Source organism: Dasypus novemcinctus, chromosome 9 (genome assembly GCF_030445035.2).
Source record: "Dasypus novemcinctus isolate mDasNov1 chromosome 9, mDasNov1.1.hap2, whole genome shotgun sequence".
Lineage (NCBI taxonomy): Eukaryota > Metazoa > Chordata > Mammalia > Cingulata > Dasypodidae > Dasypus > Dasypus novemcinctus.
Window position 1 is genome coordinate 112,166,346 of NC_080681.1, and position 24,280 is coordinate 112,190,625.

A 24,280-nucleotide genomic window follows, 5' to 3' on the forward strand; every position below is an offset into this window, starting at 1 on the left:
GAAGAGCTGGGGCATCCATTAAAGAAATCAGCTGCAGGCACCGGGAGAGCTCCTCGGTGTTAGGTGAGAGCCGAAGCCCCCAGCCTGGCTGGCCTTGCTCAGGGTGGCGATGGCGGCTGAGCTGCCGCCGCCCCACCCGGCTCTCCTGCTCTCTGCTGGGGCCTTCTCTGCTGCTTTCGCCAGCTCCTCTTTCCCACGCCCTCCAGGATTCTATCCTGGTCTGCCTCAGTTTCCCTCTGCCTACTCTCCAGCCTGCCCTCGCCCCTACTCTCCCCACGCACCCAGCGAGGAGCACCACACGCCCACCGGCAAGCCAGAGACCCGCGTCTGCCGCAGGAAAAGGCGCCGCCATGCGCTGGGAGTTGTCCTTCCCGCTCCCAGGTCCCCTGCGCCTCACAGTCCTGCCTGAACCCCTTGACTTCTCCCTGCCTCTGCTGAGCACCTAGACCCTGCACCACCACTTCTCACCCGGGCCCATCAGAGGCTCCCACAGGGTCTCCCTGTGTCTCCTGGGCTCCCTCGGAGTCTGTTTCCCACACAGCAAGCCCCTCTGGCTCCCGTTGAACTTTAAATCAAACGCAGACTCCAGGACCTGGAAACCCTGCTCAGGGGCTGTCTCCTCACCAGCCTCCTCCCTGCCGCTCCTCCCCTCATCCTCTGCCAGCCTCCCCCCTGCCGCTCTGCCCCTCACTCAGGTCGCTCCAGCCACACTTGCCTTCTCTCTCTTCCCAGCACATTCTGCCCCCAGGGCCTTTGCATATGCTGAGCCGGCCGCCAGGAAAGACTCTGCTCACATCACTTGCCTGCCTGGTGAACTCCTCGCGGCTTTCAAGTCTCAGCTCAAATGGCTCAAAACCTGAATGAAGGTTTCCCACACCCAGGCCAGGATTTCGGGCCCCTCCTTGATGCCCCCATGGGGCGCCCGCTGGCCCTCTTGGCTCGTATCACATCTTGTCTCAGGGCTAGTTGTGTCTGTGCTTTCCTCCTTCTCCGGATGGGAAGTCCCTGAGGCCTCCAGCACGTCTGGTCACTCTTGGGATCCTGGCACCCGGCCCAGGTCGCAGCCGAAGCCGATGACCATGAATGTGAAAGCAGTGTCTCTCTCCCCGTTGTCCTAGATGCCAACCCCTCTGTCTACACTGCAGGCCCCGGGAAGGAGGGAGTGACACATCTCATCACAGTCGCCCCCAGGCTGCCACGCCCTGGGCCCTGCCCCTCGCCTGCCCTTTGTGCTAAAATCCTTTGTGGCAGAGGCTCGTCCTGCTGCCTCGTAAATGTCCTAAATGTCCTAAATGTCGTCTGTCCCCGGGGTCTCCCTGAGGTCCCCCGGGAGGCAGGAGAGCCAGGTGAAGAGAGGGCGAGCTCAGCTCTGAATCCTGCGGCCGCTTCCCAGCTGGGCGCTCTTGGAAACATGACACGTCCGCCCTGTCCCTCCACTTCCCCTCCTGTCCAATGGGCGAATAGTACCGCGGGGAGGGTGAGCGAGATAATGGAGGGGACGTGCTTAGCACGTGGTGAGCGCTCTGGAATGTGAGCAGGTGACGCGCGGTTGCTGCAGGGTCTGCTGGTCCCGCCACCCGCGCCAGGGGCCCGGGGTGCTCAGGCAGTGATGGAAAGTAGGGCAGTGCTGCCTCCCGGGTCACCCCATCAGCTCTCTACCCCCGCCTGCAGCGGCAGGAAATAGGTCGCAGGCAGGACCCGGGCCGGGATTCCTCATTTCCGCTCTTGTCTTTGGGGACAAACACTTTTAGTTTCATTTAATCATAGAGCTTCTTAATTAGTTTTTTTTTCCTTCCCCCATTTTGAATTCTGAGGGGCTAAGTGGCCCCAGCCCGAGGGAGGGAGATGCTGGCTCCTGGGCGCTGGGGAGCAGCTGGCCTGGCTGCCCGGGCAGCGGCTCCTCTGCTGGGGGAGGGGTAGAGCTGCTTTCCCATGATGCCCACAGCTCTGGCTCCTGGGTGGTCACTCCCTGAGTCAGTCAACCAACACTTCTTGAGCACCTACTGTGTGCTAGGCACTGGGGACACAGCAGAGAACCAGAGCAGGTTTCCATCCTTGAGGAACTTACTGTTCCGCTCTAAAATTACCCACCAACATTAAAAAAAATATGATTATGATAAATGCTACACAGAAGAAGGGCCGGCTACAACGAGAGGGTAAAATGGGGGCACTGCCCTCACCTGGGGTGATAGAGGGTTGCCCTGAGGAGGTGATGCTTAAGCTGAAATAGGAAAGGACAAGTTGGAGCTGGCCAGGGGGAGGTGAGGAGAAGGGGAGTGGATTAGCCACCTGCCCGTAAATCCAGCTGCCTGTCCAGTCCCTTCTGTTATTCAAAGGCTCCACCGCTTCTCTCTGCATTCGTGCAGTTCCTTCCCTCCCTGCTCACAGCCTGCTGGGCACCTGTAGCCAGCCTGGCGATGCTTTAAGAGAGAGGCACGCTCACTCCTGGAGAAGGTGACATTTTGGTGGGACCCCAAGGATTCCAAAAGACAGAAATGAGGTGGAAGGTGGAGGGAAAAGTAGGGGCGGGGGCCAGAGGCACGGAGACCCAGGGGTGTTCGGGGGCTTTCTGACGAGTGGTCTGGGTGCCGGGCACAGGCTGTGGCAGGGATTCACTCACTTTTTCATTTAGCCAAGAGGCAGTGAGTGCCTCCTGGGTTCCAGGTGCAGAGCCCGGGGAGGGGTGGTGAGTGAGACCACGTGGCCCCTGACCGCTCAGAACGCACCGCCTGGAGAAGGGGTGGCCAAGCACCCAAGCCATTGAGACCAGCCAGGGAAAGCTGGGCTAAGTGACCACCTGCAGAAGCCCACCAGGGTTTGACCGATTCAGCAGCGGATGGGGCGGGAGGGCCAGGCGGGCTTCGGGGAGCAGGGCTCATGCTCCTGCCCGCATCTCGCTTCCTCGCAGCCTTTAGGGCAAGCCTCCCCATCCATTTCATGTTCTCTGTGGACATGTCCCCAACTAAAGGACTTCCTATCAGTCATTTACACCTTAGTCTGAACTATAGCCAAGCAACACCTTTCCCAGGGGCCCTTGCAGCCTGTGGCTGCCTGGTGCCTCTGGAAACAGGTAAGAGAAGTCAGTTTCCTAGGCCTCAGATGTCTAGCCGCATGGGTGGCCAGGTGCTCCTTCCCCCTAGCGCCCCCCGGTGTGTAGGCTCCACGCACGTTCAGAAGTGCTGGGCTCACCTGGTTATGTCTGCACGTGGCAGGCAGGGCAGAGGGGGAGGAGGGCCGGGCACCTGGTGGGTGCTTTCCTTGCCTTCCCTCCCTGACCTGCAGAGCCCCATGTGGGAGAGGTCTCGTGCCCCCTTTTGCAAAGGTGGAAACCAAGGCTCAGAGGGAGAACGATGCCTCCCCAAGGTCACGTGGCTGCTTAGAGACAGAGCTGGAATTTGAACCCATGGCTTCAGACTCCGGTCCAGTGCTCCTTCTGCTACACCTGTGGCTTCTAACCCTGGATCTCTGGGTCTTGGAGGTCCCTGAAGGACCTCTGAAGGGTCTGGTTTAAAAGCTCAAAAAGAAATCACTGTCTTCCCATACAGAGGCCGCTCAGGCAAATGAAAGGCAGGGTTTCAGCTAGAAACACAGCACCACGTGGCGGAAGCTCCAGCTCTCTTGCCCCATGGAAGCTTGCTGGAATCGTTTCAAAGCTCTGCTTAATAAGAATGGGTGGACATCTAATTATTACTTAACAAATGTAGCTCTTTGGACAATGAGTTCTTTACAAAACATCGGGCTTTGGAAGTAAAAGTCAAGTGAAGGGGGCCTTGGCGGGGAAAGGGCTGTGGCCATTGCCTTTTACTGAGATCAGAGAGGTCAAGGCAGCTGCCTGAGGTCTCCCAGCAGGAAGGAATGATGCGGAAACAAAGCCAGGACAGCCTGATCCCACGGCCAGTGCTCTTTCTGCTGTACCAGCCTGTCTCTGCTTAGAGGGGGTAGAGCCCCCCACCCAGCCTGGGCTGGAGGCCTGCAGGGCGTTGGGCGGTGGGAGGAGCACCAGGGACACAGGTACCTTCTCATAGTACTGCAGCTCGTAGTCCAGGATGACGCCGTTGGGCTGGTCGGGCTGCGACCACGACAGGGTGATGCTGTCCACGGTGCGGCTCACCTGGTGCATGATGGACACGGCCGAAGGAGCTGCAAGACAGGCCAGAGGTCAGGGGTCGGGCCAGAAGCCGTGGCCCTCAGAGGTGCCCGGGCAGATGAGGCTGTGAGGAGGGGAAGGCACTGGCCGAAGCCACACGGCCAGCTGGGATTTCCCCGGCCCCTGGGCCCAGGGGTGGGGCAGAGGGGCTTGTGCACAGACACCGGCTCCCCCAGCCATCCCTGGAGACGCGCCAGCCGCCTGGAGCCAAGAGCGATGCGCTGGGACTGTGCGTCGGGGCTGGCCCCGAGGGGGCTGGACTGGATGCCATTTGTTCTCTCTTGGAGCTCACCAGGCTACTGGATTAAGGGACACGGGGATCTAGCCATGGTGTCAGGGGCTGTGGCAAAGGAAAGCTGTGGGAGCAGGGAAGATTGGAGACTCATTCATTCATTCACTCAAGAAATTTGAATGCATGCCTACTGTGTGCCATGGAATGTAGCAGTAATTAAAACTAACCCCCCGTACACACACAAATCCATCCATCCCTCTCCCGTTGGTGCTTGTTTGTGCTCTCGTGGAGGGTGGTTGGAGGAAGGCGACAAGAAGTCAGGGGAGGGAAGCGGACTTGGCCCAGTGGTTAGGGCGTCCGTCTACCACATGGGAGGTCCACGGTTCAAACCCCGGGCCTCCTTGACCCGTGCGACCCATAAGGAGAGCTGCCCAGCACGAAAGAAAGTGCAGCTTGCCCAGGAATGGCGCTGCACACACGGAGAGCTGACACAACAAGATGACACAACAAAAAGAAACACAGATTCCCATGCTGCTGACAACAGAAGCAGACAAAGAAGAACATGCCGCAAATAGACACAGAGAACAGACAACTGGGGGCGGGAGGGAGAGAAATAAATAAATAAATCTTTAAAAAAAAAAAAAGAAGTCAGGGGAGGCCTTATTTAGTGCTAGAAGGACTCTTGGAAATAATACAGTTTCCTCGTTTTACAGATGTGGAAACTGAGGTCCAGAGAGGGCCTCCCTATTTCATAAAGTACCCTGGCCTGCTGTGTTCTCAAGTGGAACACACTCCTACAAAGCCCCTGCCCTGGGCCTTTATCCTGGTGTGTTCTGAGTTGACTGTCAGGGGGTAGTATTAGCCCCACTGACGGGCGAAGGCACTGAGGCTCAGAGGGGCAAGGGGCTTCTTGAGAGCCCAGCGTGCATCAGCGGGGAAGTTGGGACTTGAAGCCAGGTCTGCCACCCCCCACGGCAGTGTTTCCCCCAGCTGGCCCGGCCAGGGAGGACGCCAGCTCCAGCCTCACCGCTGCGTGACTCCGGCAAGCTCTGTGCGTCTCAGGGCCTGTGCGTCGAGGTCCCAGGAGAGGCCGAGGACTCACCGAGATGCAGGGCACAGGGCCCCCGTTCTCTCCTCGCTCCTGGGCAGGGCCCGTGACAAGCGGATGCCCTCTCAGCCAACACGGGGACCCCGAAGGCTTCTGCAGACCCATCACTGCCCTTCCCTTCTCCTCCCCGTCCCGAATTCTGCTTCTCAGGGGCTCTGACCTATCAGACATGAGCATGGACCGGGGGCAGGTGGGAGCTTGTGGGGCACTTGAACATCGACTCTTGAGCTTGGAGCTTGGGGATGACTCATTCATTTCCTGCCCTCTGCTTCTGTCCCTTAGCCCCAGGGGGAGGGAACACTCTGTCAGCCAAAAGACCCACGCTCTCTTCTCTGCCCTGCTGCTAACTGGCTGTGTGACTTTAGGTGAGCTGCCCCCTCTCTGGGCCTGGCTTTCTCCTTGGCACCAGGAGCACCCAGCCTGGAAGATCTCAGAGCCTTGCAGCCCAAATGCTGCTCGTCTGTCCTCCCTGTGCAGTTCTCAGCCTGAAGTCAGACCAGCCAGCATGAGCCTCAGCAGGGCCCAGGCTCCCGTCCTCCACCCCAAGCTGCCATGGGGAACTGGCCTAAGACACTCCACGTGGGGTGGCACACTTGCTAGAAGGACTGGAACCCTGGTCCAGGTGTGCCTCACGAGCGCCTGCTCCTCTATACCCAAGGGAAGGCTGTCTGACCCCACCTCAGTGCATGTCTGGGGACCAGGGACCTGGCTCTGCTGGAGTCCACTGAGGCCTCAGGTTCCTCTTTGGTCAAACAGGGAGACTCTACCTCCCTTGCCTTCTCCCAGAGTCCCGAGAGGACCCAGTCTGAAGGAGGCGCTCCACTAACCGCGTATTGAGCACCGACTACGTGCTGGGCCCTGTGCTACCCTGTTTAATCCTCACAGCTGCCGGTGAAGAGGCACCCTGGGCCCCTTCTGTAGATGAGGAAGCTGAGAATTAGAGATGAACTGGCTTGCTTGAGGCTGCACAGCTAGGAAGTGGCTGAACAGAGCCAAACAGTCTCACCTGACACCTGGGGCCCCCGGGCATCCTTCTTATGCTCCACAAAGTCATTTAAAGGCCCTCAGGGCTGTGTGTGTGTGTGTGATAATAACAATAAAGTAGCTCCCCATATTAAGCCCTCACTCTGTGCCAAGTACAGTTCCAGTGAACTGTACTTAATAACTGTGAATTCTCACAACTGCCCTATGAGCCGAAGACTATTAACACACCCAGCTTACAGATGGGGAAACTGAGGCTTGGAGCTGTTGTGTACCCTGCTCAAGGGTCATGCAACAAAGCCATCGAGGGCCAGCCTGTGCCTCAGTTTCCTCATCCATAAAATGAGCCTCATGGTAATGTATATTGGAGGGCTGTCACAAGGGGCCAGTGAGTGAAAACGTGTTGAGGGCATGGGGTCAGCTCTGGGAGAGTGCTTGCTGGTGTCACCGGACCCTGGAGCTGCGCACTGAGAGTTTGACCTGAGTCTTCTCCTTCAATCCTCCCAACAGCTCTGTGGGACAGAGCTTAATACCTGCAGTTTGCGGAAGGAAACCGAGGTTCAGAGAGGCCCACTGAGGAGCTGGTTATCCTGCCCCAGCTACACCCCGCTCCCCATCCCCTCGTTCCCTGCCCCGTCTCCAGCCCCAGGTCTCTCCTTCTGGCCGCCCACCTCCTAGACTCCCAGCGGCCCTGGCTGCCCACCCCTCTCCTCAGCCTGTCAGCAGCCCCCCTGAAAACAACAAAAGAAATCCCTCCTGGAGTTTTACAGAGTTGGGTCAATCTGCAGGGGGCTCCTGATTCACCCACGCCTCCCCAGCCCCTCCCAGCTGACCCCCAGGGCAGTGACCAGACGTTTGGGTCTGGGGGCAGCGAGGGAGGGGGCAGCCTCCAGGGGCCCGAGGAAGAGACTGGAGGGAGGGGCAGGATGAGGTCATGGCCAGGGCCCCTTGGAATGCTGGGATCTCTTGCCCAGAGGCTCACCGAGCAAGGTGGGGGGGTGGGGGTGCCTTCTCGCCTTGCATCCATGGAGCATCAGGCAGAGCCCACAAGGATGGCTGAGGAGCATTCTCACTAAGCACCTACTATGTGCTTCACGCTTGGAATCACAGAATGCTCAGGTTGGGAAATTCCAAACCAGTTTCCGGAAACTCAGTCTAGCCTAGTGTTTAGCCCTGGGGATGGAGTCGGGTCTGCATGCAACTTCCCATTCCTCCACTGACCAATGTGTGACCTTGAGCAGGTCTCATATAACCTCTCTGACCCTCAGTTTCCACACCTGTCATATGGGGACAAGAATCCTTACCTGGCAAGGTTGCTGGGAGTGTGAAAGGAAAAATGCATGCACAGGTCTGAGCATAGCACCTGGAACCCACCGGAAGGGAGATCACATTGTTATTAAGCGTGTTTCAATTCACAGAGTTGCTCTGATGCCAGCATGAGGTTGGGTATAGGGCTCAAGAGAGGGGCCACACAGGGTCCCTGCCTTCCAGGAGCTCACAGTCAATGCAGGTGGGTGCTTCCCCCCAGCAAGTGCCTGCTCCAGGCTGGGCACCACGCTAGGTCCGGGGAAGCCGTGAGACCCCAACTCAGTGCAGAGCTCCAAGGCCCCCCACCCCAGCTTGCTGTCTCCAGCGAGGTGCTCCACGCCCCAGCAGGGGCACAGATGCTCCGTTCACATCTCTTCCTGCCACGTGGCTGCTAGCAACGACGGACAGCAGTAGCAGGCGTCCCTATGGACACTTAAAACTTGAGTGAGCTTAAAGGCCACCAGGCTATTTGGGGAAAACACAAGGTTGGCCCAGCCCCAGAGTCTCTGCCTCAGCAGGACTGGAGTGTGGCCTGAGACTCTGCATTTCTAACGCACCCCCCAGGTGATGCTGCTGGTCCCTGGGCCTCATTTCGAGGAGCAGTGGACTCAGGGCCAAAGAGGGGAAGCAACTGGTCAGCGGCTGCAGAGCAGGCAGTGTTGGGGCCAGGACTGGAGCCGGGCCCAGGTGAGACGCGGCCTGCACATCTTCCACTCCCCTGAGGGCTTCTCGCAGCCACGGCTTCCCGGAGCCTGCCCCTGCCATCTTCCAGGGCCTTCTAGCTCAGAAAGCCTTAAAACTGTCGTACAGGTGGTTCCACACAGGAAGAGGGTCAGGGGTGAGGCTGGCAAGCAGGTGGGGCTGGACGTCTGGCCCTGGGTGCTCAGATAAGCCAGGGCCTTGTCCTGAAGGCACTGGGGAGCCACAGCAGGACCGCAGTAGGGGTGGCAACCATCCTCCAGCTTGTCATCTCCACAATCCCCGTGTGCCCCGGGGAGCCCAGCTAAGGGGAAGGCCCCAGCATCTAACACTCATCCCTTCCGCCTTGCTCACCATCCACCAGGCACTTTTCCAAAGGCTTTCATCCGTTAACTCATGGAACGCTCCCATTTTATAGTTCTGGGCCAGTCTGGAAGGTGGGGGGTCCTGAGGCTTGGAACTGCTGAGTAACCTGCTCAGGGGTCACACAACAAGACCGTGGGGGGCCGGCCCATGCCGAGAGGTAAGCAACTGACCCAGCATCGCCCGGTCAGCAGGCCCACCCTTTCCTCTCCATCGGCTGCAGCTGATGGCGGCAGACCAGGGGGATCTGGAGAGAAGTGGACCCGGAGGGCCTCTGAGGACACCCTGGTCCTGCTCCCACCCTGCTGCGGGGAGCCAGCTCCTCCCGGCCCCGCTGACTCACCCGCCACCCACCCGGCCCGCCTGCCCTGGCTCCGGGCCTCGGGGGCCAGCGGAGGCAAGTCCCGCCCTGTGAAGGGGGTCTGGGCCCGGCGGGCTTAGCCGGCGGGCTTGGGTTACGGGCAGCTAACCCCGGCTCTGATCTGGTAAGCCCCGTGACCCCGGGCGTGGCAAGGAGGCGGCATTTGCTGGGAAGATGATCAAGGCAGTCCAGCCGGGGCCCAGCGGGGCTGGCCTTTCTCCTGGAATCCGGAGGCATTATCGGCAGAGGGAAAGGAACAGCTGGATGTCCTCCCACCCCTCCTGCCCCCCGCCCCCCCGCCCACCCTGGGGTGTCAGGTTTCCTTATAAGTTGGGCATCAGGGAATTCTGGTATTTTCAATTACCAGGCGGGCACGCCGGCAGGGGGACGGGGTCAGCGGTGGCCCGTGACCCTTGCGAGGAGATGGAGCCCCGGGGAGCAAGCACAAAAGAAGCCTGTGGCTGAGCGGGGCCGGGCGAGGCCCTGTGGGCGGGGTCTGCTTGGCTGGAGCAGGTGGTCAGGGGCCCTGCCGCCCCCAGTGAGCCCTGGGGGCTGAGTCCGATCCCTGCATTAGCCGAGGGACATGGGGACGTGGCCTTCCCTCTGGGTGCCCCCGTGTCCTCCCCGGGGCCTGAAGGGGTGGGATGAGGCGGGCTCCAAGGGCCCTCAGGGACCGTGATCCTCGAACAGGGCAGGACGCAGGAGCTCTGCTCGTCTAGGTGGGGCGGGGGCTCGCTTGGTGTCACCAACAGGGCCCCGAGCTCTGACTCGCCTTCACCCTCTCACTCGTCACAAGACCTCACGAACCCAGCTGGGAGAAGGGTCGGGCACGGCGGCCTGAGACCCCACCCTGCGCCCCCGACTCAGCCCCGCTGCCTCCCTGCCACGCGCCTCCTCCTGGAAGCCCTCGGCGGCCTCCTGTGGCCCCGGGAAGACAGCACGGAGGCTCTGCAGTGGCCTGCAGTGGCCGACTGTCCCGGGCCTGCCCCCCGGCCACCTTTCTGTTCCCAGGCACAGGGAGGTCACTTCAGCCTCGGGGCCCCAGTCTGCGGGGCTCCTGCCTGGAACTCTTCCCCACACCCCTGCACCCCCGTTTCCTCTTCATTCAGGTCTCAGCGCAAACGTCACCTTGTCAGAGATGCCCAACCCACCCTCTTACACCCTGCTGTATCTCCTTTATAGCACTGACATTCTCTGAAATCTCCTTGTTTATTTGTTAAATGGCAGTGTCTTCAAGAATATTGTTTCTTGAAGGCAGGGACCTTCTCTCTTATTTACCCCTAGTGCCTGGAACAGTGTGTGGCTCAGAATAGGAGCTGGATCAATATTTGGTGGAGGAAGGAAGGGAGGGAGGAAGCTGGGGAAGGCTTCTCACTTTTCCCAGCCCCTCCAGGAACCTGACTGAGCCAGATTAAGACAACTTTACACAACATAACACAGCTGCAGGGTAGGGCCTCAGGTTGTGGTTCCCAAGCAGCCAGTGGAAGGCAGCAGGTTGTGTGACTGTCACTGACAATTCACTCTCCCTTGGACCTGCGGTGGGGTCTGGGGCATGGGGCTGGCGTCAAGCCATGCCAACTGCTGGTTATTGTCCTCGAGTCTCCAAGGTCTGCAGTTGGAGCATTTTACTCACAATAGGATTCCGAGTTTCCAGCTAATAGTGGACTGGCTGTTTTGAGTGTTTGTCTCTTAAACTCGTAGCAATGCAATTAGCTCCCAATGATTCGACTGCAAGTCCGGGGGAACTTGATGAAAGCGCTCATAACTGAATTTCTGCAAAGAAAATTCATTCAGAAAATAGGCCTTTGTTTCCTTCTGACAGGATCAAGAAAGCGGTGAGGAACAGAAACTAGGGGAAGCCGAGAACTGGTGGTCTAGAGCAGTGCTTTCCTTGAAAAAAATAAAGGGTTCTGTCACTAGGAAATTGTGGGAAAGAGAGTTCTAGGTCTTGCTTGCGGGGCCTCACAAGATGCATGAGTTGATTTGAGGCTGAGAAGTCCAGCAGGGAAGAAACCCAGTTAACGTGTTTACCTTGGTGGGCCCAGTCTCATTTGACCTCAGAATCCTTTGTGCACGTAATAGTTATTAATGTCTTTTGGAACGGGTGGTCTGTGGAAAATATTTTCGGAAAAAAAAAGTGGGCCCAGGAGAAGTTACTACTTATTTTCTGGAACCGGGGAAAAGCTCCATCCTGGAGTGGGGACTGGCCATGCATTTGCTCGTTCAGTCTCGCCTTGATTGAGGGTAGACCTGGCGGTGTCTCTGGGTGCCGGGCCCCTCCCTCACACCCGGATGGGGTGCGGGTTAATCATCCCCGTTTTACAGACGAGGAGAGTGAGGTTCAGATAAGCCACGTGTCCGAGGCGCCTCAGCCCAGGTGGCGGGGCCGGGCCTGGGGCCGGGCCTGGCTGACCCTGAAGCCAGCTCGGCTTCTCCCCTCCACGGCTGGTCCGTCCACGGCTGGATTTGAGCAGGGCCGAGATCTGGCCTGGGCTTGGGGCTGGCAAAGCAGCTGATGTCCCACTTCCCAGTGTTCCTGACTGTGGCTGGCCAAAGGGACGCAGCCCCAGCCCAGTCCCTGGACTAGCAAGGCATTAGGGTCTGGGCCTCGAGTCAGGGGGTCGGGGCACCTCCCCAGGGCTCGGCGTCCCCCCGTAGAATGGGGACAATGACAGGGGTGTTGGGAAGGTTAAATGAAGGTCTGTAAGTAAAGAATTTAGCCTAGGACTTGGCCCAGAGTGAGGGCCCAGGGCACGTCAGCCACGTTTCGTGTCTGGGCTGCTCGGACTCCAAGGGCATTGAGACTAGCCAAGCGCTCAGCAAGCTCTTGGACAGAGGTGAGGACAGTGTTGGAGGGGAAGAGACAGGGTTCAGATCCCAGCTCTCCTACTGACCCGCTGTGTGACCTCAGGCATGTGACCTCCCTCTCTGAGCCCAGGCTCCTCACTGTGGCAGAGACCACTCGCTGTCTATCAGATACCTCAAATTAACAAAATCCTGGTTCTTAGTTGGGCATACTGTGCCCAAACGAAAGATTACATTGTCCCAAACTCTCTGTTAGCAGGAAATGGCCATGTGACCAAGTGCTTACCAATGAGGTGTTAAGCCAAGGTATCTGTGGGAATTCTAGGAAATTCCCTTAAAATGGAGGACCCCTACCCTTCTCCGTCTACTTCTTCCATCTTGCTGCCTGGGGTATGGATGTGATGGCTGGGGTTCTTGCAGCTAGTTTAGACCCCAAGCGCTAGAAGCTGTGTGCTGAGGATCCTGGATCACTGATGATTCCATGCAGTTGCCATAACTCTTACCATCAGACATCTTTTACATATAAGAAAAATAAACCTCCACTTTGTCTAACCCACTGTGGTACACAGGTTGTATCCATATCCTTAGCGCCGTAACTTGTGTAGTCTGTTCCCTCTCTGACTGGGCGTGGCCATGGGTTTAGCTTAGACCAATGGGATGGAGGCAACCATGATGTAACCAGGTTTGAAAAAGCTCTTGCATGCATTTTGCTCACACTCTCGGTCCCCTGTAGTTACCATGAGGATATGCCCAGGCCATGCTGGAGGACGAAACATATGGGACAGAGTTGTTGCCCCAGTTGTCCTGGCCAAAGCCCCTGCAGACCAGATGACAGCAGTCAACCCCCACGCAAATATACGATAGAGTCCTGCCAAAATCCAGAGAGTCGCTGGGTGGCCCGTAGGAGACGAACCACAGGCGTGTGACTGCCCCTGCCCGGACCAGAGCAACCACCCAGCCCATGTGGACACTCAGGAGCTCGAGAAATGCTTCTTGTTTCACATCACGGGCTTTGCCGTTGACTGTTAAGCAGCGTGCTGTGGCAGTGGCTAACTGCTATTTTCCTCCTGACCCAATCTTAACTGAGAATCAAGGCTGGCAATACCTTCCCTGCAGAATGTTCGGGAGGATCAAAGGGGATGATACACAGGGAGGCTTGGCCCATTGAGGGAGGTGCCCTCTCCTCTCGTTCTTTCTCTCTCTCTCTCTGTTTCCCCAGTCATGGGCCTCCCTAGGGGCTCTCTTGGCCATCTCTCTCTGATCCTCCAGAGAGAGAAGTGAGTGAGGACACGCTCACGCCAGCTCCAGAGACTGAGCCACTGCGTGTCTGCCCCACAGGAGGGCGGGAGGATCAGAGGAGGATGCGGGTGGCAGGAAGCGCTCGGAAAGTTGGAAGTCTTCCCTCGAGGGAGCGTGTGGAGTGGTGTCCTGGGCCGAGCACTGGCCAGGGGGGTGGAGAACGGCTCTGCCACGGGCCGGCCGCGGGCTCGTGGGCAGCCACTTAGGACCCGCCTGGGCCTCGGTTTTCCTGCCTGCCCAGGGAGGCAGTTGTACCAGAGGATTCTGAGACCCCGGCCAGTGCTGACGTGTTTTACTCTGACTACGTTGCCTTCTGTGGCAGGCAGAGTAGCGGTTCCCCAAAGACGTCCACGTCCCGCTCCTGGGACTTGCGAACACGTCAGATTATGTGGCAAAAGGGACCCGCAGATGGGACTAACGTTACAGACCTTGCAATGGGGAGATAGTACAGGTGGATTGTACAGGTGGATCCAATCTAATCACATGCGTCCTTAGAAGTGGAGACCCTTTCCCAGCTGAGGGTCAGAAAACCAGGTGAGCTGGAGCGTGAGATGGACATGATGCCCTCTGGCCACTTCTGAGAAGGGGGGCAGGTGGGTGGGCGAGCGCAAGAACCAGAGAAAGCTGCCTGGGAGGCAGGGGCGGATCCCGGCTGACAGCAAAGCAACAGAGGCCCCAGTGCTACAACCACACAGCAGAATACAGCTAAGACCTGAGTGAGCAAGGACACGGCTCAGCCCGAGAGCTTCTAGAGAGGAACACAACCCTGCTGACGTGTGGCTTTTAGCCTGATGAGACCCCTCCTGTACTTCTGAGTTAGGGAACTGGAGGCTAATAAACGCCGGTGTTTTAAGCCATCACATTTGTAGTTAGTTTGCTATGGCAGCAACAGGAAACTAATATGGCTTCTGATTTCCAGCTGGCAAAGCTGGAATGATAAATGCCCAGTTTGCAGGGGAGGAAACTGAGGCTCAGAGAAGTGAGATCTCCTATATAGCCTGGCCACACAGCTTGTGCTGGCATTGATGTCTCTTCTGTCCCATGACCTGCCTGGATGTGACAACGGGAGGGCTTCCTAACTGGTCCATGTTCATGATAGGTGGCCCCAAAGGCTGTGGTGTGGATGGACCCGTGGGCACAGCGACCCACCTCTGCAGAAGGCATGGGGCTGGCGACCCGGGCCCTCATGGGGCAGTGACATAATCATGCAGGCTCTGCACTTACTGCCCGTGTGAGCACGGGCAAGTCCCCATACCTCACTTTCCTTCCCTGTAAACCGGGGTAGTAAATGGGACCTGCCTCCTAGCATTATTAGAGGAGTAAATGCTAAGGGCTCAGAACGGTGCCTGACCCCCAGTAAGTCCGCAATAAATGTGAGCCATCGTTATGATTGGAATGAATGGAGAATGAGCCCCAAGTTTTGAGTGCCTACCTCGTACCCCCAATATGTGCTGCAACTTGCATACACTAGCTCACGTCTCTGCAGCAGTCCTGTAAGGGGACGCGGGGACAATACCGTGAGGAAGATCTGATCAGAGGTGGGCAAAGTGACTTGTCTAAAACTACGTACCAGTGAATGGCCAAGCTCCATTCGAAGCCAGGTTCACCTGCCTGTTTCCAAAGCCCAGGCCCTTTCTTCCCCTTTCCACCCCTTCCGGGACCTGCAGGGATGGGGCTGCTCAGAGCTGGCCCAGGGTGAGAGCCGAGTGCTTGGGGCAGCCCTGGAAGGTGCCAAGGTCCTGGAAAGAGCCTGCGAGGACAAATGCAGCCTCACAGAAATGCTGCCCGCTCCCTACCCTCCGGACGTGTCTGTCTCCTTGTCATTGGGACCTCAGCTTAAATGCCACCTCCCCAGAGAGCTCCCCTCTGACCACCCACCCTACGGCGCTCTCTCCTTCCCTCTCTGGTGTGGCACGATGGCAGGAGGGCCGAGCGGTGCAGGCTGGGGATGCTGCAAGCACGGCTGAGCTCCGGGTCTGCCCCCTCCCAGCGGAGGGACCCTGGGCCGGCAGCTGGACGTCCCTCAACCCCCGCTTGTGGCCTTTCGCGTGGGGATGCGCAGCCCAGCCTCCTTCCCTGGGGGGCTGTGGGCGCCACTCCTGAACACGGGGTGGAGAGGCATTCCGGACAGGCGGGGCGTGGCTCTAGGGCGGCACGAGGGCTTGGTGACATCAGAAGACAGCTCTGGCCGTGATCAAGGCCAAGGTCTTTGAGCCAGGCCCAGTCACTTGCCCCGAAGACATGTTTGTTCCTTTTAAGGCAATGAGCTATGTATCTCTCCTTAAGAGTGAGGTCTGCCTAACACTGAATTCACTTACGTGGACATCAAGTCCTCGGCCTGGCCATCCACCCGGTGGCCCCTCCCACAGCCCCCGCCCACTCCACGCTTCTCTAACCCTTCTGAGCATTCACTGCGGTGCTCCCCCAAGGTGCCGGGAAAACCACAGTGATTTAGAAAAGCAGGCCCATTCCATACCAACAAGTGGTGATGGTGGGGGGAGACAGACAGGAACTAAATGATCCAAGACAGGGGGCTAAAATCCCAACCGTGGGAACTGAGGGCCTGGTGCTAGGGGGTGGGGTGGGGTGGAAGTGTATGACCAGGACAGGAAGGATGATGAAGATAAGCTGGGTGTGAAGGAAGGGTGGCGAGAAGAGGGCACAACAGCACGTGCAAAGACCCTGTGGCAGAGGAGTTGTGTGCTTAGGAGGAACAGAGGAAGATTCTCCCTCCACCTGGCATGTCTTCCTCCCTGCATGAGTCCATCTCCACTTGCTGAAATTCTCTCCATTCTTCAAAGCCGAGCTGAAATGCCTCCTCTTCCAGGAAGGCTTCCTTGACATGCCCTTCTCTCCCATTCCCCAGAAAGAAAAGTTCTCTCCTCCTACATGGGATCATCCTGACCTCTCTGAGACCCTTACTGGACCCTCACTATTGCAGTCTTGTACATAGACCCTGTCCATGCCTCATCTTCCCAATCAGGGTGCAAACTCTCCGGGGCAGGAGCTGTGTCTTCGCCAGGCTCCACTTGGTCCTTGGATTAAATCCTAGTTGAGGACACTCAGTAGGGGGACTTGGCACATGGGTCTCTGTCCCCCTGGGCCTCAATGCCCTCCTCTGGCCAAGGGGGACAATGTGGTGAGGGGCAACGGGCTGGGCTCCGAGCATCCCTGAGAGAGTGGGTTTGTCAAGGGGCTTGGAGCACAGAGGAAGGGGAGAGAGCTGTTAAGATCCAGAAAACCTCAGGACTTTGAGGGCTTAGAGGGGCTTCCCCTTGGACCTAAGTTTCCTGAGTTTGTCTGATGGTAAAACTCACTTGGGCCACTTGTTAAAAAATGCAGATTCCCAGGACTGACCCCTGGGGTTCCGATTCAGTAGGTTTGGGGTGGGGTCCAGAAACCTGTGTTCTGAGAAAGCTCCCAAGTAATTCTGATGCACAATTTGGTGGGGGAAACTGAGGCTCAGAGGGAGGAAGGGATTTCCCCAAATGCGCTAGATTGGCTTGGTGACCCCAGGTCTTCCTCCCCTGTAACAGCACCCACATCCTCTGCCCCCTGAAGTGCAGGGCAGTGCCCTTCTCCACGCCATTGAGGCCGGGCTCGACCATGAGACTTGCTTCAGCCAGGGAGACGTGGGTGGCCGTGCTACAAGCAGAGCTTTGGTGTGCTTGCGTGGCCTGGCTGGGCGTGGCCACCTGCTCGCTGCCAGGGACAAGAGAAGCAAGGCTGGGGCAGCTGCCGGGCCAAGAGGCACGAGGAGACGCCCAGAACAGGCTGAGCGAACCCGCATTCGGGAGGCCAGCCTGGCACAGAGCGCCAGAGGCTAGTAAGCGAGAAGACAAAGGTTTGTTGCTGCCAGCTCCTGAGCTGGGGAATGGTTTGGCTGTGTAGCCTTATACTGTAGCAGCAGCTAATTCACTAAGGTCACACAGTGAATGGATGGGGGTGACGTGGGGATTCGAGCTCCGCTCTTGCTCCTAGAGCAGTTTTCAGTTCTCCCTCCTCCGTCTCTCAAACCCGAGGGCTCTCCCCGCGCACCCCTGCTTTCCGAAAGCGCTCTGCCCCATCTCCACTTCTGGAGTTTCCAGCTGCCCCCCCGGGAGGGCGGGCTCCCTCCAGCAGCCTGGACCCCGCCAAGAAGCCCTGAGCTGCTAACAGTTGAGGCTTCTTGGGTAGGCAGGTGCACTCTCAGGGCTCCCACACGGATGCAGGGGAGCCCCCCGCCCCCCAGCCAGGAAAGGGCTCCCAGGGCCCTGGGGGGGCCTGGCTTCTCCCAGTGGAAGAGGGTCCCCTCCCTCCACCCCTGCAGGAGCCTGGGCTTCCCCAGCTCAGAGCTTCGTCAGGCTGGAGAGGCTCACAGCTGAGGCTTGGGCCTTTAGATGCCTTTGCCACCATCTGCTGGCTTTTGGGGGTTCTCTCAGATTGCCCACCTCCCTAGGCTCCATCCGGACCCCAATCCAAGAGCGGGGCTCCAATGCACCCAGGGCTCGTGAGGACTGCAGGCCCAGGCTCACAAACAAGGCCTCTAGCCACAGCAACGCCCCAGGCACCCACACACCAAGCACACTCCTTCCCAGGCTCGTGCGCACACACACACACAGGCACATCCAGGCTCCAATATACGAACAGCCCCCAGGACCCTCAGCTTCAGATGCACACACGGTCACAAATGCACGCCTAAGTACAAAGCCACATGCCACACACAGTCACGTAGGATGACACCCACCCCCGCATTCCCACAAACACAGAGACACATGCACAACCAGACACCAATCATTTTCAAGGGTCCTCGAGCACACCCTGGACTTTTCCTAAGCCCCAGAATCCATTGGGCCTAGGCCAATTCCTGCCTTTCACCCTTCCTGGCTTTGTGACTCAGTTTCTCTGAAATGGGGGTGTGAATACCTCCTTCTTAGGGGTGCAATGGGGTCCCGTACAGAAAGCACCATCCCATGTCCTTAAGCGAGCACTTCCCCCTTCCTTGACTGCCATTTCTTTCTCTCCCTTCAGAATTCCATGGGTCCTTCAAACTGCAGGTTAAATCCTATCTCCTCCAGGCAGCCCTCCGGGACCCACCCTGATTGGAAGCACACTTCTTCCACTGTGGACCCCACTTTGCACCAGAGGGATGGGTCTGGGTAGCCACTCACTTTCCCTCCTGGAGCCCCTTGTCCCATCCTTGGACAGGCCCAGTCCACACGCACAGCAGGGGTTTGGCAGGGCTTGCTGAATGGATAACTGAGGGGGCACGCGCACAGGGCCAGCCACGAGGTCTCCTGCCCACAGGCACCAAAAGGTCCTTGAAAACCTCATCTGACCCTCAGCGGGGATAGGGTGGGGGGGCGCGGGGTCATTCGTGTGTAGGATAGAGAGAGGACTGCCATGTCCCTGGTCCCTTATGGCCCCAGGGACTCCTTTCATGCAGTCAATGAGCGTTCGCTGGACCAGGCCCAGTGCTGAGCAACAGGAACACCGAGCTGAGCGAGACAAGGCCTCTGACCGAAAGGAGCTCACAGTCTGGGCAAGGGGGTGGGTGGAGCGTCCTGGTGGGTTGGGCCAGTTGGAAAATCAGAGAAGGCTTCCTGGGGGAGGTGATCTCCAAGCTCCTGGATGGGTAGGAGTTATTTCCAGGAAGTCTGGGTGCTGTGCAGAAGGTACAGCAGGAGCAAAGGCCCCATGTCCGGGGACTGCGCATTGGGTAAAGAGCGGTGAACATTGCAGGGTGACGCTGGGCCTGAACCATGGGGGGCCTTGAAAGCGAGGCCAAGTGGTTCAGGCTTTACGCTGAAGGAGGAGCGACCCCTAAGAGACAGCAGGGCCTACCCGGGGCAGTGGTGGCGAGCTGGAGGGTCAGCCGGGAAGGCGTGGAGGACGGGGCCTCGAGGTCTTGGTGACGGATGGGGGCGAGGAGAAGGTGAGAGCTGACCATGGCTCCCGGGCGCCTGGTAGGCAAGGACAGAGCTGCCTGAGGGCGGCGAGGAGGAGGGAGAGCCGGGCTTTTGCAGGGGAGGGTGATCAAGTGCCAAATTCTGAGCGTGCGGGGCCTTGCCGAGGAGGCTGCGCCGGCTGGAGTTCAGAGCAGAGCTGCAGGTTCACGGGGGAAAGCTGCAGCCAGCAGGGAGAGGGCACCCAGGAGAGAAGCCTGGGCCGGGCCCTAAAGGTGCCAGGAGGTGGAGCAGGTGGGGCTGGAGCAGCAGCAGTCAGGGCTATGGGAGGGAAGCCGGGGGAGTGGGGGGCTCCGGGAGAGTTTCAACCAGGAAGGCGGGGCGGTTGTGCGGCTTGTGGCCGAGGGCCAGGAGGGCTGGGGCTGGGGCTGGGGAGCGTCTCCTGGGCCTGGCCACCTGGGCGTCTCGATGACCCTGAGGACAGCGGTCCTGGTGGAGAGACGGGGCGGGAAGCCCAACCGGACTGGACTGGAGCGAGAACTGGGGAGTAAGACTGCATTGCATAGCAACTTTTGGGAGCAGTGAAAGCAGGGCACGAGATGGAGGGTGATGTGGGGTCACGGAAAGGGCTTCTCAAGGTGAGCTTAGGGAGAAGAGTTTTGCTGGGGTTAGATTTGGAACAGGCTGAGCTTCAAAGAGAACACGGGTGGAAGCTGCTAGTTGGACACCGAAATCCATCTCCCCACCTTAAGGGGGACATACGGCATTTCCCAGCCTCTCTTACGCTCGATGAGGCCATGTGACTAAGTTCTTTCCAATGAAGCGCACGCAGAAGCGACGCGTGCCCCTCCCTCCCGCCTGGCCCTCGCATCATTGCTGTCCTGAGTCTTCTCCCTTCCCTTCCCCGCGGGCGGGAGCCCAGGCAAGCCTGTGGCCCGCTTGGCTCATGCAGACGAGGACCAAGGAGGCGACAAAATAGCAAGAAGGAAGGAACGGGGTCCCGGTTTCGGCACAAAACCAAAGCATCATTAGCACAGCATCCAAGCTACCCTGCAGGCCTGGCCCGCTCCCCTCTGGGCTTACATGAGGGAGAAGTACCTTGCTGTGTTCTGGAGGCCAGCAAACATCGGGCCTTTTTGTTATAGCAGCTGCACTTTCACCTTCAGTGCTAGGCGCTCAACGAACGCTAGCAATGATTCCAAATACCACACCACGATGGCGAGATACCACTTACCCTCCCAGGGGCTGGATCCCACGAAAAGCCTTTGAGAAGAAGACACCCCTCCACGGATGCGAGGGAGTCTTCAACGAGGACTGAGAGCCCCCCCGGCCCGCACTGGAAGCGCTTACCTGCCTGGTTGGTGGTGATGTTCACGGAGGCGAACTGCGGCGAGAAGGGGCTCTGGTCGGTGACGCCGTTCACCGCCTGGATCTCGAAGGTGTACTGGGTGTGCGCCAGCAGGTCGCTGATGTAGATGCGCGGCTCCGTCAGGCCCAGCTGGCGCGGCGCGTACTGCACGTTGTCCCCGCAGCGCGTGCAGGCCCCCCGGCCCGAGCCGCAGCTCTTGCAGATGATGTTGTAGACCAGGTCCTCGCGGCCCCCCGCGTCGCGGGGCGGGGTCCATTCCAGCATGAGGGAGGTCTCGTTGACGCTGGAGATCACGGCCTGGGGTGCGGAGGGGATGGCTGGGGAGCGGAGGGGTGCCGGTCAGGGGGGCTGTGGGGACTGCCCAGGCTCCAGCCCGGCCTCCCAGAGGCTCCTGCCAAATCCTCTCTCCTCTCCGCCCTCCTCCCGCTGCAGCTCCGCCGCAACCTTTCCCCCTGGACTCTCACCAACGCTGCGCCTCTTACTGGGGACCGTCATCGGGCATCTGAGTTACACCTACGCAATCTCCATTTCCCCCTTCTTCCTTATAACAGAACCCCACTCTGTTTGGGGTGGCACTGTGTCCAGCTAGGAGACAACACGTCCCGGCCTCCCTGTGATTATATCCTGCCCACTGAGATACAGCAGAATTGTGGGTTCTTAAAGGGGAGACAGATGCTGCAGCAGGCTACTTTCTCTATTCCCCCTTTCTTTCTTTTTCACCTAGAATGTGGACATGATGTTTGGAGCTTAAGCAACTACCCTGGACTATGAAGTGATCTTAAGGCTAGAAAGTACATGCTATGGATGGCAGAGCAGAAAGAAAGAGCCAGGTACCAGAGAACCTCATGGACTATCGTACTATTCCAGCACTGCCTACTTTGGGCTCCTTTTGTGTGAAACAAGAAGCCCCTGTGATTTAAGGCACAGTGGTCTGCTCTCTGTTCTCTGTGGCTGAATGCCATTCCTGACGGATACAGGGGTTGTAACATTGCCCTCTCAGTCACCCCTTTCTTAGAGAGCCTTGGCCCGCGATTCAGGCAGCGGCTGCCAGGTTAGAGCACTGGGCAGCCTTTCCTGCCAGTTACCACCTGGGAGCTAGCCTCATAGTGGACTCGCCTGCCAAGGCTCCCAACTCCCTCTGTCACTCTGTGAATCAAGACCTTGACTTTATCCTCCATGCGCTTAGCAGAAGGGGCAAGGAGCCAGATGCCAGCTCCATGGTGTCTGCACATTGGCAGCTTGACCAGCCCAGGATGATCCTTTTCCGGCCGGTTTTCCATTTCCCCTCCCACCAGGTAACTGGCGGCTCCTCTTTCAGGACAGGCTGGACAGCTGCCCAGCCCTGGCTCTGAGCGTTTCTGCAGGTGCGGCATCACCGCAAGGGCCCCAGGACCTACTCGTGCAGGGCATGTCCGGCGGGTCCAGATCTGCTCGGTAGTAGCCGTTGCGGCAGACGCAATTGGTGGCCCCTTCCGAAGTGGTCCGGCTGTTGATGGGACAGTGGGTGCAGGCTTCGTCCCCTTGGTTGGCCTTGAAGGTTCCAGATGGGCACCCTGGAGGGAAGACAAGGGAAGTTATCGAGGGGTGGGGACTCAGAGGCCACGAGGCCTGGAAGGACCACACAGCCTCGTGGGCCACCTGCAGCCTCCCGGGAGCCTGTGGTGCCATTGGTGGGAAACCCCGACTGCTGAGGCTCTTGGTGTCTCCAGGCTCTGCTGTGGCAGTCTTAGCTGTGCCTAGAAGGTTCTAGGCTACCTGGTTTCTTGTCACTGAAGCTATCTGTGGGTTCAGCTGGGGCCCCAGCAATCCTTCCTCACCGACCCCGGCTTGGCTGCGACACAGCTGCTAGGATCAGTCAAGAGGGCATCTGACGAGGTCTGGGGTAGTTCCTGCGAGTGCCAGTCTTGCTTGCTAAGATCTAGCTGGCCCTGATTCTTGTAATGAGATTCCAGGGTTCCACATGATTGAAATGATTTCATCTTAGAAGACAAGTCCTAGCACGGTGCAGGGCACGGAGGGGGGTGAGGTATAGTGGCTTTGGAATCAGGTAGACCTGGTTTGGGTCCCTGCTTGGCCACATACTAGCTGTGCAGCCCTCGACAAGTGGTTTAATTACTCTGAGACTTGGCTCCCTTATTTGTAAAATTATGATTCTAAGGCCCATTTCTGCAGGGCCACTGTGAGTGTTTGGTGTGAGTGTGGAAGGTTCATGGCATGAGGCCGTGCGCAGTGTAGGTGTCCAGGGAGTGGTCGCTGTTACAGCCAAGGTTGGAGCAATTTTTTAAAATAAAGGGAGCCTGCAGTACCAGGATCAGCCTGAGGAGGGCGGTGTTTGCACTCTGCCGGCTTTCGGCAATGGGTTCTCCCAGGACGTGGGACCATGGCTTCTTTCCCACTCTGGGAGGGTGCTGGGGATTTGGATCCAGGCCCTGCACTTCGGGGAATGGGCTTAGGTTCCACAAGAGGCAACTGCCCTGTGTTAGAATTTACCCTCCTCTGGGCTGGGAGTCAGGAGGCCTGGGGTCTAGGCTCTGCCTCTCCCTGGGCCTCAGTTTCTTCTTCTGCCTACTGGGGTTCATGATCCTAGCTATGCTGCGATGCCTGGGGGGACTGTGCAGGGGGTAAGTGAGAGGGTGGGCAGGGAAGAGCTTTGCAACAGGCAAGTTCCTTCTCCTTGCAATGAAATGGAGCCAAGCTGTCTGCAGGCCAAGGACCCTCACTGGAGAACAGTTCACGCCTAAGTGCTGTGTCACCTTTGGCAAGTGACTCGAACTCTCTGAGAACGAACTGCCCTAATACATTTTCCAGTCTCAGTCTTCAAGGCTCATCTTCCAAGCCCAAGTCTTCACAAACCTTCCCACCCAACTCCCCAACCAACTCCAGCCTGAGACCCTACCTCCTCAGTGCCGCCATCACTTGGGCTCAGAGTCCTCTCCTCCCTTGAAATAATTTTCAGCCTGGGGTCTCCTGGCCATGCTCTCAGCACCCCCAGGAGTGGTGCCACATCTGATTCACAGCTGCATTGTTGGTGCCTAGCACAGAAGCTGGCACCCAGCAGGCTCCATAAACATCTCTAGAAGCTGCCTGCTTGAGTGGAAGAGCACGGGTGTTGGAGACCAGGCAAGTAGAAGGGCCCCGACACCATGGCTAGCAGGCAGGTTCCCGGCAAGTCCCAGCTCTGCCTTATCTGTCAGTGTGACCTCGGGCAGGTCACTTAAACTGTTTCCTTGTCTTTATAGGGACACAGCATCCACCTCACAGAACTGTGGTGGGGATTACATGGGTTTACTTATGTAAAGTGCTTGGAATAATTCCTAGCAGTGTTTTCTGGTTCAAGTACCAATTTCCTGGGTAACCTTGGGTACCTTGCTTGACCTCTCTGAGCTGTAGTTTCTTCACACGGAGGAGAGTGTCTACCCCATAAAGTGGCCGGAGATGAGCGGATGTAATAGGTGCTCAATAAAGAAGACAAGGATGATTCCCCAGGGATGCTAGAAAAGGGTACCCTCCCCTGCCCCAGATCCTGCCTTGCCTGCCTCTCAGAGGGAGCATCTGGAGGTGGGTCAGCAAAGATGACAACCGTCCTATTAACCGCCCTGGCTGATGCCACCGGACCAGAGAAGAGCCAGCCCCAGCCCGGTCCTGAAGGAGCTACCAGGCGAGGGGGAGGACACACCCAACCAGGCCACAGCTACCTTCACGAGGCCTTCACGGGGTGCCGTG

The 24,280-nt window shown here is 58.3% G+C and overlaps 1 protein-coding gene across 4 annotated transcripts in view; it reads right to left on the bottom strand.

Moving 5' to 3' along the window:
• EPHB2 (EPH receptor B2) overlaps positions 1 to 24,280 on the bottom strand; it is a 187,575-nt gene that overhangs the window by 24,906 nt on the left and 138,389 nt on the right. For all 4 annotated transcript variants that reach the window (XM_058304149.1, XM_058304147.1, XM_058304148.2 and 1 more), the window contains exons 4-6: positions 21,955 to 22,110; positions 20,539 to 20,874; positions 4,016 to 4,140 (exon numbers count right to left, since the gene is read on the bottom strand). In XM_058304149.1, coding sequence (XP_058160132.1) covers positions 4,016 to 4,140; positions 20,539 to 20,874; positions 21,955 to 22,110 — 617 coding nt within the window. The remainder of the gene's footprint in view (positions 1 to 4,015; positions 4,141 to 20,538; positions 20,875 to 21,954; positions 22,111 to 24,280) is intronic.